Source organism: Gossypium arboreum, chromosome 11 (genome assembly GCF_025698485.1).
Source record: "Gossypium arboreum isolate Shixiya-1 chromosome 11, ASM2569848v2, whole genome shotgun sequence".
Classification (NCBI taxonomy): domain Eukaryota; kingdom Viridiplantae; phylum Streptophyta; class Magnoliopsida; order Malvales; family Malvaceae; genus Gossypium; species Gossypium arboreum.
Window position 1 is genome coordinate 13264062 of NC_069080.1, and position 14058 is coordinate 13278119.

Genomic DNA, 14058 nt, shown 5'->3' on the forward strand with positions numbered 1-14058 from the left:
TAATTAAGTTTATGCATTCACACTCAATTAGGGCACTAATTAAAAATCATTAAAAAATAAAAATGAGAAAAATTATAAAATATAAAAATAATAAATGTTAAATATTTGAAAATATTTGAAAAATATGAAAATTGATATGAATTTATAAAATGATAAAAAAATATAAAAAAACTATAAAAATTATAAAATTAATAAAACATTTAAATTTTTATAAAAAATTTAAAATCCTATAAAAATCATAAAATTATAAAAAGTATTAAAATTGATATAAACTTATAAAAAATCATAAAAATTTGAACCAAACAATGATTAGTCAGTTGGACCAATTAGACCAAAATTGACAAAGGTATTGATATGAAGAAAGTCATTAGACCTATTGACCTGGAATAGTTGAACTAAATTTTTTTAATTTATTTTTTGATGTTTTATTTATTTGAGCTAGACAAAACAATCGAACTAGAAAATTGATGGTCTGATCGGTTTGACCACCGATCCGATTATGAAAATATTGGTTAGAATATGGCATTTTGATATACGCTAATAGTTGGATAATGAAATTTTGGTATGATAAAAATATTAAAAATAAAAAAAAAACTAGTTCAACAACTAGATTTCCAAGTCAACCGGTCTAATGGATTTCTCTGGACTAGTACCCTTGCTGATTTTAGGCTAACTGGCCTAGTTCAAGTTTTTATGTTTATTTAATAATTTTTATAAGTTTATATCAATTTTAATATTTTTAAAATTTTATAATTCTTTACAAATTTTTATTTATTTAAGAATTCTAATACCTTTTTAATTTTAAATATTTTAAATAAGTTTATTAATTTTATAATTTTTAGAAATTAGTAACTTTAATAAATTTATATCAATTTTAATATTTTAACATATAATATATTTATTTTATTTTATTTTCTAATTTTTATGATTTTAATTATTTTTATGAAAAATATTAGATTAAACCGAAGATGCCAAATGTCATCATTTGATTGGTCATCAATTTATTTTAATGGTCAACATGACCAATGACAAAAAACATTAATAGAGAGATTTATTTGATTATTTTAATTAACAACAAAAGTTTAATATAGTGCGTATTTAGTACAAGGGCTTAATTAATTTTTTTTTTAAGATTTGTTGAGATATAAACCTAAATTTTATATTTTAGAATGTAATGATGAATAACAAAATGGGTTAGTGATGAAACATTATACGATAAAGGGTAGTAGTTTTAATAAGTAGATTGGTTTTTTAGAAATAAATATTTTTTATAAAAGTATTAAGTAAAATTTAAATTACACATGTTTGTATTTTTTAATTTAATGAATTTGACTCATTTATGTGACTCAATAAGTATTTTATATTATTATAGTAAATAATGAATACACCGTTATTGTAAAAAAAAAACACCCATTAACTATATATATGTGGCGCGGGCAAGGAGAAGGAGATTTCAATTTCAGAACAGAGCACCATTTTTGTACGAAGGCAGCCACCACCGTCCACTTATTAGAAAAAAAACATATAATTATCTTCCACACTCAAATTGTATCTCAATTTTAATTAAAATGAAAGAAAGAAAATAGGTTATCCAAGAAAGGAATTCCGATCTTTTGGGTTCTTTTCTACAGGAACAATTGATTGATTAATTTCTTAAAATAAAAAAATAAAAAAAAGACGAGAATGAGGGTCCCCAGCAAGAAATCTGGGCCCACCATGGAGCTCCTATGTTTGGACTATCGATTCTTTTGTGAGTGCTTATGTTACTAGATCTGAGGATTGAAGGTGTGAAAATTATTTGCATTGCAAGTGAGGGGTGGGGTGGGGTGGGGTGGGGTGGGGTAGGGATGGGTTCGAAACCATGGCAACCCCCAGCTCCTACTTATCGGACTTTGGAGACTTTTTGGGACACCGATGAAGATGCACCTGGTCCCAGATGTGGTCACACCCTTACCGCCGTCGCTGCCACCAAGACCCAGGGTCCTAGGCTTATTCTCTTCGGTGGTGCCACCGCCATTGAGGGTGGCTCTTCCTCTTCTTCTCCTGGAATCAGTTAATATATCTCCCCACAACCCTGTTACTACTTTGTATATGGATTTTTAAAAATATCAAATACATTAGTTTTCCTTCTTTTTTTTTCTGTGTTTAGGATTGGCTGGTGTAACCAATTCAGTGCATTCTTACGATGTTCTTACCAAAAAGTGGACAAGGTTATTATTTCCCTGATTCTTCATTCTCTTTATTATTATTTTTAATTATTTTTTTAAAAAAATCTGAGCTGGAAATTTAAAATGATATTTTGGACGGTTTTAATTGAATTATGCAGAATAAGACCAGCTGGTGACCCGCCTTCTCCCAGGGCTGCACATGCGGCAACTGTTGTTGGCACCATGGTTGTGTTTCAGGTGCCTACACTGCAAAATGAACTCTAAAGAATATTGCCTTTGTATCATTTATTTTTTTGGTTTATTTTCTTTTAACTTGTTATTTATTTCTGTTGGGTAGGGTGGGATAGGTCCAGCTGGGCATTCTACTGATGATCTTTATGTGCTTGATCTAACTAATTATAAGTTTAAGTGGCATAGGTGAGTTTAAGTTCTATTTCTCATTGTAATTTGTTGTTTCTTCATAATAATCTATTTCTTTATTTTTTTTTTTGCTTTTGGTGGTTTTCTTTGTCTAGAGTGGTTGTGCAAGGGCAGGGTCCTGGACCGCGCTATGGCCATGTCATGGATTTGGTTTCCCAGAGATATCTTGTCACTGTAAGCGGAAATGATGGTATGAACATTCAGTTTCTAGCTTTATCCCGTCTATCTTTTTCTGTATTTCATTTTTGTAGAAGAGACCAGCATGCGTTGAGCTTGGAATACTTGGTATGAAGAATCGGGAATGAAGCTATATGTCTTGCTCAACTTGTTCTCTCTGTTGATTACTCTTCAATCCTCTATAGTTATAGGAAATATCCTCACATTACTAAGCCTTTTTTGGAAGTACTGGATGAAACACGGTTGCTTTATATTAGTATTCAATAAGATTGCGGTTTAGTATAAAAAGGAATACATACATTACTTGTCTTGTTTTTTGGCAACTGAGATTGAAGCATGGTCAATTGTGTGCATTTTCATGTTTGTCTGGTGATTTTTCTCTTGCTCTTCTTTGTTTGTTTGCATTGAAATCCGAACAACAGTTCTTTTATTTCTAAACAGGAAAAAGAGTTCTTTCCGATGCCTGGGCTTTGGATACTGGCCAGAAACCATATATATGGCAGAAGCTAAATACTGAAGGTGATAGACCTTCTGCTAGGATGTAAGTTCATTTATTGTTAACAATATACACATTCTATTAATGTGTGTATATTTCCACAATCCGTGTTTTAAGTATTTGCATTATTTGTTCCACTCTTTAGGTATGCAACCGCTAATGCTCGCTCAGATGGTATGTTTTTGCTTTGTGGTGGAAGAGACTCTTCTGGGACGGTACGATCTATCCTCATGTAATATGTGCTTTATGCCTACCTTTGGCGGTAAAACAGATACTCTTCTTACTTTTGGTTGGTTTAACTGTTGATGTCAAATGTCTTCTAGATCGAGCATATTCATTACCGTATGCTAAATGTTTAGCATAAGTTGTGATGCTTAAGTTTTTTTATTTTAAATAGCATATATCCATGTGACTATTAGACTGAATGATCTAATTTCTTCTCTTATTAACATTCTATACCAAACTATAATTAGGCATTGAACAGTATTTCTAGGTGGTGAGTCGGCTCTCAGTGTGAGATGCTGTTTTTCAATTGATAGATTAAATTTTCTTTTACAGCCTATGGCAGATGCATATGGACTGCTTATGCATAGGAATGGTCAATGGGAGTGGACTCTTGCTCCTGGAGCGGCCCCTTCACCAAGGTACCAGCATGCTGCGGTAAGTAGATGCCACAGCTCTTGAATACGGTAGCTATGAATGTAATTTTGTTTTATAAACAACCAACATGATTTTTGCATGCTACTAGGTTTTTGTTGGTGTGCAATTGCATGTTACCGGGGGTGCTCTTAGAGGAGGACGTGCAGTAGAAGGGGAGGCAGCTATTGCAGGTAAACTTTCGATTGTCATCTCAAAATTATTGCCCACATTTTGAGTTTGATGTATTTCAATTTTATTTATATTCGTTCTGTTATGTAGTACTTGATACTGCTGCTGGAGAGTGGTTGGATAGGAATGGGCTTGCTAAGGGACATGATGAATATGATGCTTCTTTGGAACTTATGCGTCGTTGTCGCCATGCATCTGCATCTGTTGGTGCTCGAATATATGTTCATGGTGGTCTTAGAGGAGGTAAAGATATTAAAATCTATCTGAAAAGCAGCATGCATGGACCTGTCTTAGTAAATGGGTTTTGTTTTGACTAATTAAGGTACTAGTAAAAGATCAATTAAAGTTTAAGTTTTAGAAGTTTGACCTCATTGATTGTTGCAGTTGTAAATGATAAAACTAGAATAAATACATATGAATAAGGCTTCATATATAGGCTCTATTGTTATAGTGGTCATTTTTTGGATTGCCATACAGCTAAGAAGTTAAGAGGCCACTGATATTTTCTGCTTTTGATTGATATATATTACCTTAGCGCGTATGAATACAAAGGATCATATTATAAGTACGTGTTTCATTGTGTATTCAATTACTTTTTCATGCCCATTGTTTTCATTGGGTTGCTGCAACAACTGGGTTTGAAAATTTACATTTGTGCAGGAAATCTTAAAGAATAGTTTCCTCTTGTTTTGGCAGTTCAATCACTGGAGCAATTAGCTTTTGTTGGTTTGCTACAGAAGGAACTGCTATGGGCAGTATGGGAAACAGAGCAGAGGAAGACATTGGTCTGTCTTCCTTTGGCTCGTAGGTACTAAGAACTTTATTATAAATTGATTCTTGGACCAAAGGAATGCATGCTTGGCTGCATACTTAAAATAAATATTTGTATCTAAAACTATACACAAATTTGTCTTACAGCTATATGACATCTCTCCTCTTTTTAGTGACTGATAACGCCCTACCTTGCTTTTGAATTTATTTCAGACTGACAGTTATAAAATCGAATTGTTTATGCTATCTTACGTGTTCATTTTCATTTTTTTGGGGGGTTACACTGTTAAATTCTTTTTTTTGTATGATTATGTCCTTAATCATTTAATTTTCTACAGATACACTGTTGGATGATTTCCTAGTAGCAGAATATTCACCATTCCAGTCTGACATTAATTCTCCTGTATTAACCCCTGAGAAAGTCTTAAATTTTTCCGGCCCCAGATTCAATAATGAATCTAATTTCACTTCATTTGAGACAACTTCAGATGATGTTCCAGATTTCCCTTCAGCTGGGGGCATGATGTATGACTTAATAATTTTTCTCTCCCTCTCTCTCTTTCATGCATGTGCGCATGCTAATATAGACACCATGGGATTATTTGTTTATGATGGATCTTTATGATATAGTATGGATGAATATTCAATGGAGAGACTGAAGGAGGCTTCTGTTGCTGAAGCTGAGGCAGCAAATGCTGTATGGCAAGCTGCACAGGCTGCATCTGCTGTTCCTTCAGTAGTATCTGTATCTGATGAAAACTCACATGCTGCTGAAACAGCTTCAGATGCTAGTGAAATTGAAGCTGATGTTCGCCTTCATTATAGAGCTGTATGTATATTCCAAGTCGTATTTTTGAATGGTTTTCTAGTTGTCCAACCACAGTATTCTAATGGTTTTCTTCCACAGGTTGTGGTTGCTAAAGAGGCTGTGGGCAACCTCGGTGGGATGATTCGACAACTATCTTTGGATCAGTTTGAAAATGAGAGCAGACGGATGATTCCTTCTAGTGATCTATCCTATTCTGCGAAAAAGTTTTATAGACAAAAGTCTCCTCAAGGCTTGCATAAGAAGGCAAGCATATCGGAATTTATTTGCTTTTCATTTTAGCTTTTTTTAAAAGTAGACTAATTTTATATTTCTCTTACAGGTTATTTATACACTGCTTAGGCCTCGTAATTGGAAAGCTCCAGCTAATAGGAGGTTTTTCTTGGATTCTTACGAAGTGGGCGAGCTTTGTTTTGCTGCTGAACAGATTTTTATGCAAGAACCCTCAGTTCTTCAGTTGAAAGCTCCTATAAAAGTCTTTGGTGACCTTCATGGACAATTTGGTGATTTGATGCGTCTATTTGATGAATATGGGTTTCCTTCAACTGCAGGAGATATTACGTAATTTTAATAGCTTTGTTGCTCATTCAAGTTAGATAATTCATTGTCAATTATCATAGTTGAAACTTTAGGCCTATAACGATTACTTGGACTCGAAATATCTAACTAACATATATATATAAAAGGTAGTTAAAATGTTATAAAATCTTATAAAAAATAGTTAAAACAGGATGTCAAAACCCTACCCCAACCCAAACTTGAAAATTTAATTGAAAACCCGACTCACTCTCGAACCTTATTTTTAACAAAAAGAACACCTATATAGGATTGGATCAGGTCGGAACCTGCCAGGCTCTGATTATTTTGTCATCCTTAGTTAGACATAGGTACTTCAAGAAAAAGGAAGAGTTGGAGCAACATAGCTAGTTCTACATTTTTTTCCCTAAAATTGCTTAATCCTTGTATTTTATATTTTAGGTACATTGATTATCTGTTTTTAGGAGACTATGTTGATCGAGGACAGCACAGCTTGGAGACAATAACATTGCTTCTTGCTCTTAAGGCAATCTTCTGGATCTATAAGCTTTAGTTTAACTAGAGATGTAAACGTTTTGCTATTTCTTAATGAATTCAATTGTCTTGTTTATGATGATTATGCAGATAGAATATCCTGAAAATGTTCACTTGATTCGCGGAAACCATGAGGCTTCTGACATAAATGCACTCTTTGGTTTCCGTATCGAATGCATCGAGAGAATGGTCTGAACGAGTGATCAATACATTGATTAATTAACTTTTTATCCATAGAAAAATGTGCTTATTTGTCTACTTTTAGGGGGAGAATGATGGTATATGGGCATGGACACGGTTTAATCAACTATTCAATTGTATTCCACTTGCTGCTCTTATTGAAAAGAAAATTATCTGCATGCATGGTGGCATAGGAAGATCAATACATGCAGTTGAACAGATAGAGAAACTTGAGCGGCCAATAACAATGGATGCAGGATCCATTGTTTTAATGGACCTGTTGTGGTATTCCTTCTCTGAATGTACTAAGTTCAATTGATATACATATTTCTCGAGACTAATTTTGGCTATCCTTTTGCCTATTTAGGTCTGATCCAACTGAAAATGATAGTATAGAAGGTTTGAGACCTAATGCCAGAGGCCCCGGTCTTGTCACGTTTGGGGTATGCATCTTATTGGCTTTATGTATAAAATAGTTTATCAGTTCTTATATTTAATGCATCAATCGAAAATGAAGAAAAGGCAAGGAAAGTATTGTGCATTTGATTGAATCTATTATGGTATCTCATATCATGCTAGATATCTTTTATTATACATGCACACGAACCTACATTGATTTCAGTCGGCACATGCAGCCTGATCGTGTGGCGGACTTCTGTAAGAAAAACAGGCTACAACTTATTATAAGGGCTCATGAATGTGTAATGGATGGGTTCGAGCGATTTGCTCACGGTCAATTGATTACTCTTTTTTCTGCAACAAACTATTGTGGTAAGTAAACCACATTGAGTAATATATCTTGTCGGTCTGGTATTTTCTGCTACCTAATCAGGTCTATATGTAATAACAACCAGGTACTGCAAACAATGCTGGAGCTATATTAGTAGTTGGTAGAGGATTGGTTGTAGTCCCTAAGTTGATCCATCCTTTGCCACCTCCTATTCATTCTCCAGAGGCATCGCCGGAGCGTGTTGGAGATGATGCATGGATGCAGGTACTTTTTATAAACTTCAGTGCATAAAGCAATATCTTCAAATTGCATGTACATCAATAATACATACATAAAATGATTATATTGCACTACAGGAACTGAATATCCAAAGACCACCAACACCAACTAGAGGTCGTCCTCAACCTGAGGTGGATCGGAACTCACTTGCATATATATGAATGATGTCAGAACCTGATGACTTTCTGTAATTTACGAGATTAAAGATCGATTTTCGGGTAATGAGAGTCTCAAGAAGTATAATATCAAACCACTTCCGTACACCATGTATTCGTATTCATGTTGGCAGTAGAACAGTGCAGAAGATGAGTAGAAGCTCTAGGTTTGAACCGGTAAATGTAATATACATGCATATAGTTTTATTAGTTCATCAAAGGGTTGGTATAGCATTTTTTTTTCATTGTGCAATAATACAGGTAATTTAGTCAGGGTTGGGCCAAAATATTATTATTTTTATCATAACCTAAATGGTGATTCATCTAAGGCTTTCAATTGCAGGAAGCAAATTTTGATTCTTGATTTTAACATCGTGACGCTGTTAGTGTAAACAATAAAATCTTTTTATTCTATATAAGTTTGTCATTACATTGATGAGTTCATTCTGTCATGTTACTTGCCTTTTCTTCCTCATTCCACCTTCTATATTATTGAATTTGACTTGTGAACCCATTCAACTAATCCTTAACTAAACCATTCATCTCTCTCATGGGACTTGCACCTACATTGTCCTTTCTCTTTTCACACCATCAATTAACTTCACTTTTGCCTTTCATGGGAACCCGTTCTTTGTGCTTCCTTTCACCATCTAACTCATCACCTTCCTTTCCCAACTCCTCCGTTATTAATTTTAGTGTCATGCACCTTAGCATTAAAGTTAAAAGGTAGTTTTGAAAATTTTAATATAAAAAATATTTCATTACAAAAGTAAGATTATAAAGTAAAAGATTTAATAAGAGAAAGCATTTTTCAAGAAATCAAAAAGCTGAAAAGGTTTCCTTTTTAAGTTCTGGTCAAAATCTAAATTTTAAATTAATGTTTAAATTAAAAAGTTATTAATCTCATTATAGTTTTTTTTACTACATATGTTCTTTTTGATACAATACCTAAAACATTTTATAACTCCTCCCTAACCTTTAAATAGGATGATAATGTGCTTCAGCGTATTCAAACCCATGTCATCTTCCATTGATAACAATATCGATACCAATTGAGCTAAAACTCAATCGACGATTACCAATTTTTTTTAAACCACCATTAAATTGGATATTAAAATCCTTAATTTATAACTCAATCTTATCCTTAAAAGAAATAGGACATAATCTTAACTAACAATATACATTTTAAAAAAAAAAATTGACAATGGAAGCTTTCAAGTTTTTTATTTATGGGATAAGAATTCAATGTTGGTTTGAACAATATAAAAAGAAAAAAAAAAGGGTGAGAGTGCATGTGAAGCCTTTTTGTACATTGAACACTTACCTACATATAAATACACTGTACTTCTTCACAGTGTTAGGTATTCAACCTTTTTTGCTTTCTTTTGGGGATATAACTTGTTAATCATCCACTTGCTACTTGTTTAACTATCAATTAATCAATTTGTTTTATATATTAAATGTTTAAAGTTGGTACCAAACACATATACTTTCATTATTCCACATTTTTGTTTTCTTTAATATGTAAACAATATTTAATTTTTGTTACACATATATTATACTCTTTATTTTGGGTTTTCTTTTAATAAAGAAAATAATATTAAAAATTCAATTTTAAATTTAATCAAAATTCAGTTGTACTATGTAAAAAAAAAAAAAAAAACACTACTAAAATGTGAAGAGAGATTTAAGATTAGTAGGTTTTTAGATAACCGGTACTGGTCATGCCTGCACATATGCTATTATAATTATTTATTATTGCTCATTCTTTTTGATAAACCCTAAGTCTTTCACTGGGCGAAAAGATGTTTGATTTCAGTTTTGACATGTTTCATGACTTTTTTTATATAATTTTAGTTATCATTTTTAATATATCAATGAAAATGCTATTTTGCTTTGTAGCGTATAATAAAATGTTAGTATTTATATTAAATTATGACATATTTACGACTCACGTCACTCTACATTGACAACAATATTCATATCAATCAAATTAAAACTCAATTGATTGATAAAAGTATTATTTAATAAAGATTGTATTCATGTCACTAAATATAAGTATGTGATAATATTCTAAATTTATAATATATAATTTTGATGATATGTTGAATAAATTTATTTTAAGTAATGACTAAGGGTGGGTTTGGATAGGCGTTGGAGTGCTGTGTTTAGTTTACTTTTTGTCTCGCGCTACAGTATCGTTATAGTATCTAATTTCATCGCTATCGCTGTTTTTGCACAACTATAGATAAACATACCGTCGATCCAAACATACCCTAAACCTCTTTATATATGTTAAATTATAATAAAGTTAAATGCTCTGTGATTTCTTTTCCAATGGATCCCTTACCTTATATATTTGTTGAGTACAAAATATCAACAAATAACACGAATCATATGTTTTATAGTTATTTGTCTTAACAAAATTTTGTATAAGAAAACTCATAAAATTACTAATATTCCATATAGTATTGCAACAAGATAATTTGTCTTGAAATACCTTAATTATGGTTTAAGCGTATAAATTTTATGATTTATATTCGAGGTTGGTAATTATTTCTCTTAACAATGTTAGTTTCAAAGTTTAAATTTGTATTCTTCCTTTTAGGAATATAATTTCATTGTTACACCCAACACTTAATATAATGTAGAGATTTTGAAAGTCATAGAAACGACCACAAAAAATGTTTTTTACTATAATAATGCAAAAATAAAAATAAAAAAATGAGACATGTTCTATATTATTTACGAGAATAGTATATTTTTTACTGTAAAATTAGATGCTGTCAACGTATCACGCGACATCGACTATAAAAAAAATATTTTAATAAAAAAGGAAATAATAATAATTAAAAAGATTTTAATGTAAAAAGGGGTGAAGCCAAAATGTCAAACAACATCCCTTTTCTCCTCCCGACTTTTAGTTTTGTTTTTAATTTGAATTGGTTGTGGTATAATTTTAAATTTCATACATCTATTTTATGAAAATTAGAAGTTAGTCATTTTATTATTATAATTAATAAAATCATCGATTCAACAATTTAAATGTGATAAATTAGAAAAAATCCATAATTCAAGTTTATATGTTTTAATCAACAATTGGATTAGTTCTAATAACGTATGAGGATTCAATTTTAACAAATTAAAGTAAAGGGATTAACCTCTCAATTTTTTATAAAATAAAGAGATAAAATCCATAATTAAACCTTTGAAACATATAAGATAAAGAAAGATCATTAAAACATGAAAAACACATACAAACATAGGTAAAAAAACCATACCTTAATCATACGTGAGAGGATGATAAAGCCTTAACAACAATACAACTAACAATATTTAAATTTAAATTATACCTGAAATAGTGAACACTTTAATCATCACACCTTCATACAAGATTATACTGATCCTAATTATTCTTGGTACCATAACTAATTATATTAATTTGATGGGAATTGAATAGAGAGAAGCAGCCGAAAGGTGTTCCTAGATGCTGCTAGTTTGTTGACCTAACGCAGAAGCGGCCAAAACACTGGTGGGTCGCTCTTTAATTTTACTTTGGACCCCTCCCCCCCCAATTTCACAAACAAACAAAATAAAAGCTTCCCCATCAAAACAGAACCGTAGAGGGCGACACCCGGTCTAAAGCTATGCTACACGATAATACATATTATTACAAACCAAAAGCAAGTATGTTTGGTACGGGTTGTGCGTGGCACATGTTTTAGCCACTTTCCTATAACGACACTTATTATTAATTAATGTCTTTGTTATTACCAGAATTAACCCCTGTTTCGTTAGGTTTTTTCATAATCAGAAAACATCAAAGCTGGCATGTGAATGCTTTCAATATCAATACTTCTTTTTCTTTACATATATATATATATATATATATATATTTATATTTTAAATTAATGTTTCACGTTAATTCATTTAGTTAAAAATTATTAATTAATTGCATTTGTAAAATTGTCTGTTTGTGTTTTGGATGGATTATTGACGTTTTGTTGAATAGCCAATGTTGAAGCAGATAGCCTACACACGTAACACATGTCAATTAAAATATTTAACATCAATTAAATGTGTTTGGTTTGCACGCATTCTCCTTTTATTATTATTTTTTTACAATTTAATGATTATATAAATAAGAAAGTAATATATTTTAATTGAGTTAAAGACTTAATTAATTTTTGTCTTTTATTATGTTTAATTTTGAATATTCTTCTCATCGTTTCGTCACACCATCATCACCATGAATATTTTAAATAAAATGTTTGCATTTTACGCTGCATAGGCAACAAGGAGAAAACCCCAATAAAGTCTTTCTTATTAATATTATTGTTATTCGCCACTAAACTCCCAATGCGCCTTTGAAAATTGAACCATGTAAATCATACAACCAGCTAAATTAACCAATAAAATAAAATAAAGGTAATGTCACATAAATCTCGTTCTAAATCTATATATGGTTATATTACAATTTATTTTCCTTTGTCAATTAAATAAGAAAATAAAAATAATATTATATTAATTAATTTTGACTTGATTCAATTCAATTTAATCATAAAAAATAATTATAGTTATCATAATTAAAATTAATTTAAATTCAAAATACTATTAATTTATATAATAAAACAATTAATTTGCTCTCATTCTTAAAAAATTAGAAAGTACTCCCACTTAAAGAGAAACCGAGAAAAATATATGTTTTAATTATTAGATATTTTAATATTTAATTAATCGCGATGAAATTGGAAGTAGAATCCGATTGGGTGAGGAGCCTCATCTGCCTTGCAACTTTATCCAATAATAATGTAGCCGGCGGTTTCTTTCTCGTTTGTTTTGTCAACAGTTGTTTTAAGCTAACCGACATCATAGCTGGGAATTGGGATCTTTTTACATCAAACAAAACCAACGGCCAAGATTCACTGTCAGGATCCACTCCAGTGATGAAGATAGCTCACGGGAGAAAATCTACCAATCAATCAAAGCTCCAAAGTGAACACGTGGTCCGGAAAATAAGAAACCAGTGTGGGTGACGGTTCCACTCAAATTATTATTTTTAAAAAAATATTGGCTCTTTGATCATCATCGTATCAACTTGTTTCAGGAAGGAGAGCTTTGAGGGAAGTGTTAACGTGGGGCCCTCAAATAATGTTAGATCCATGGGCATGCCACGTGTCTCTATCCCCCCACGCTTGATAGATATACACACACATCCCATGGAAATACGACAAAATCCAAAGCCCACACATTAGATGAGATGACATCAGAAAGGAGGCAAAAAAAGAAAAGAAAAACCCAAAAAAGATAATTAATAATAGTAAAAAAAAAAAAGCAAAAGCCTCCTTCCTTCCCAGGCTGACAAAAAACATGCCGCCACGCGCTTTCCACTACTGGACAAAACACGGTTCGCTCTCAGTGGCTGTTTCGTGGTTTTGATCGTGATGTTGAGGGTACTTTCGGGATTTTTACCATTTTGGGCAAAAAACAATTTGTCGCCAAGTACCTTGGCGTCGGCCGCACGCAGGAAACTCTTGTCTCCTTTTCATTTGTTTTTATTTGAGAAAATTTTCCCTTCATTACAGCTATTCCCACTTCTAGGTTTAATACTACCACCACTGCCCCTTTTTTTTCACATCAATTCCTCATTGTTTATTTATATAATAGTGATAGATATTAAATTTATACATAAATTTTAATTTTATGAAATTATATACATTAAATTTTACTTTTTGTTCAAATATATAAAATTTATTTTAAATATATCCAAAGAAAGAAGGGATGGACGATAGGCATAGCCTCATAAAAATATATTTCGACTTTCATGCTCATAAAAACATCATTGTAAAAACAAATAATAAATTATTAATAAATCTAAAAAAACCAACATAAAATAAGTTTAGTTTATAGAAGAAAGCAAATTTGAGAAGGCTAGGACCCTACATAAACAGTTAAAA

General features: G+C 31.6%; 1 protein-coding gene across 1 annotated transcript; it reads left to right on the forward strand.

Moving 5' to 3' along the window:
- Positions 1–1386: 1386 nt before the first annotated feature.
- Positions 1387–8520, forward strand: LOC108470942 (serine/threonine-protein phosphatase BSL1-like). Its single transcript, XM_017772472.2, has 21 exons — positions 1387–2052; positions 2150–2210; positions 2327–2405; positions 2506–2585; positions 2684–2778; positions 3207–3306; positions 3407–3476; positions 3820–3921; positions 4010–4091; positions 4180–4332; positions 5199–5385; positions 5491–5689; positions 5768–5932; positions 6009–6247; positions 6665–6749; positions 6848–6946; positions 7023–7222; positions 7305–7380; positions 7573–7708; positions 7792–7931; positions 8024–8520. Exons 1-21 carry the CDS (start codon positions 1761–1763, stop codon positions 8105–8107), a joined length of 2724 nt encoding a protein of 907 aa, XP_017627961.2. The 5' UTR covers positions 1387–1760; the 3' UTR covers positions 8108–8520.
- The last annotated feature ends 5538 nt before the right edge of the window (positions 8521–14058 follow it).

Coding starts and splice junctions, on each gene's coding strand:
- LOC108470942 (XM_017772472.2), top strand. CDS start 1,761: ATGTTACTAGATCTGAGGATTGAAGGTGTGAAAATTATTTGCATTGCA. Junction 2,779..3,206: donor CACTGTAAGCGGAAATGATG/GTATGAACATTC, acceptor ATTTCTAAACAG/GAAAAAGAGTTCTTTCCGAT. Junction 6,750..6,847: donor CATTGCTTCTTGCTCTTAAG/GCAATCTTCTGG, acceptor ATGATTATGCAG/ATAGAATATCCTGAAAATGT.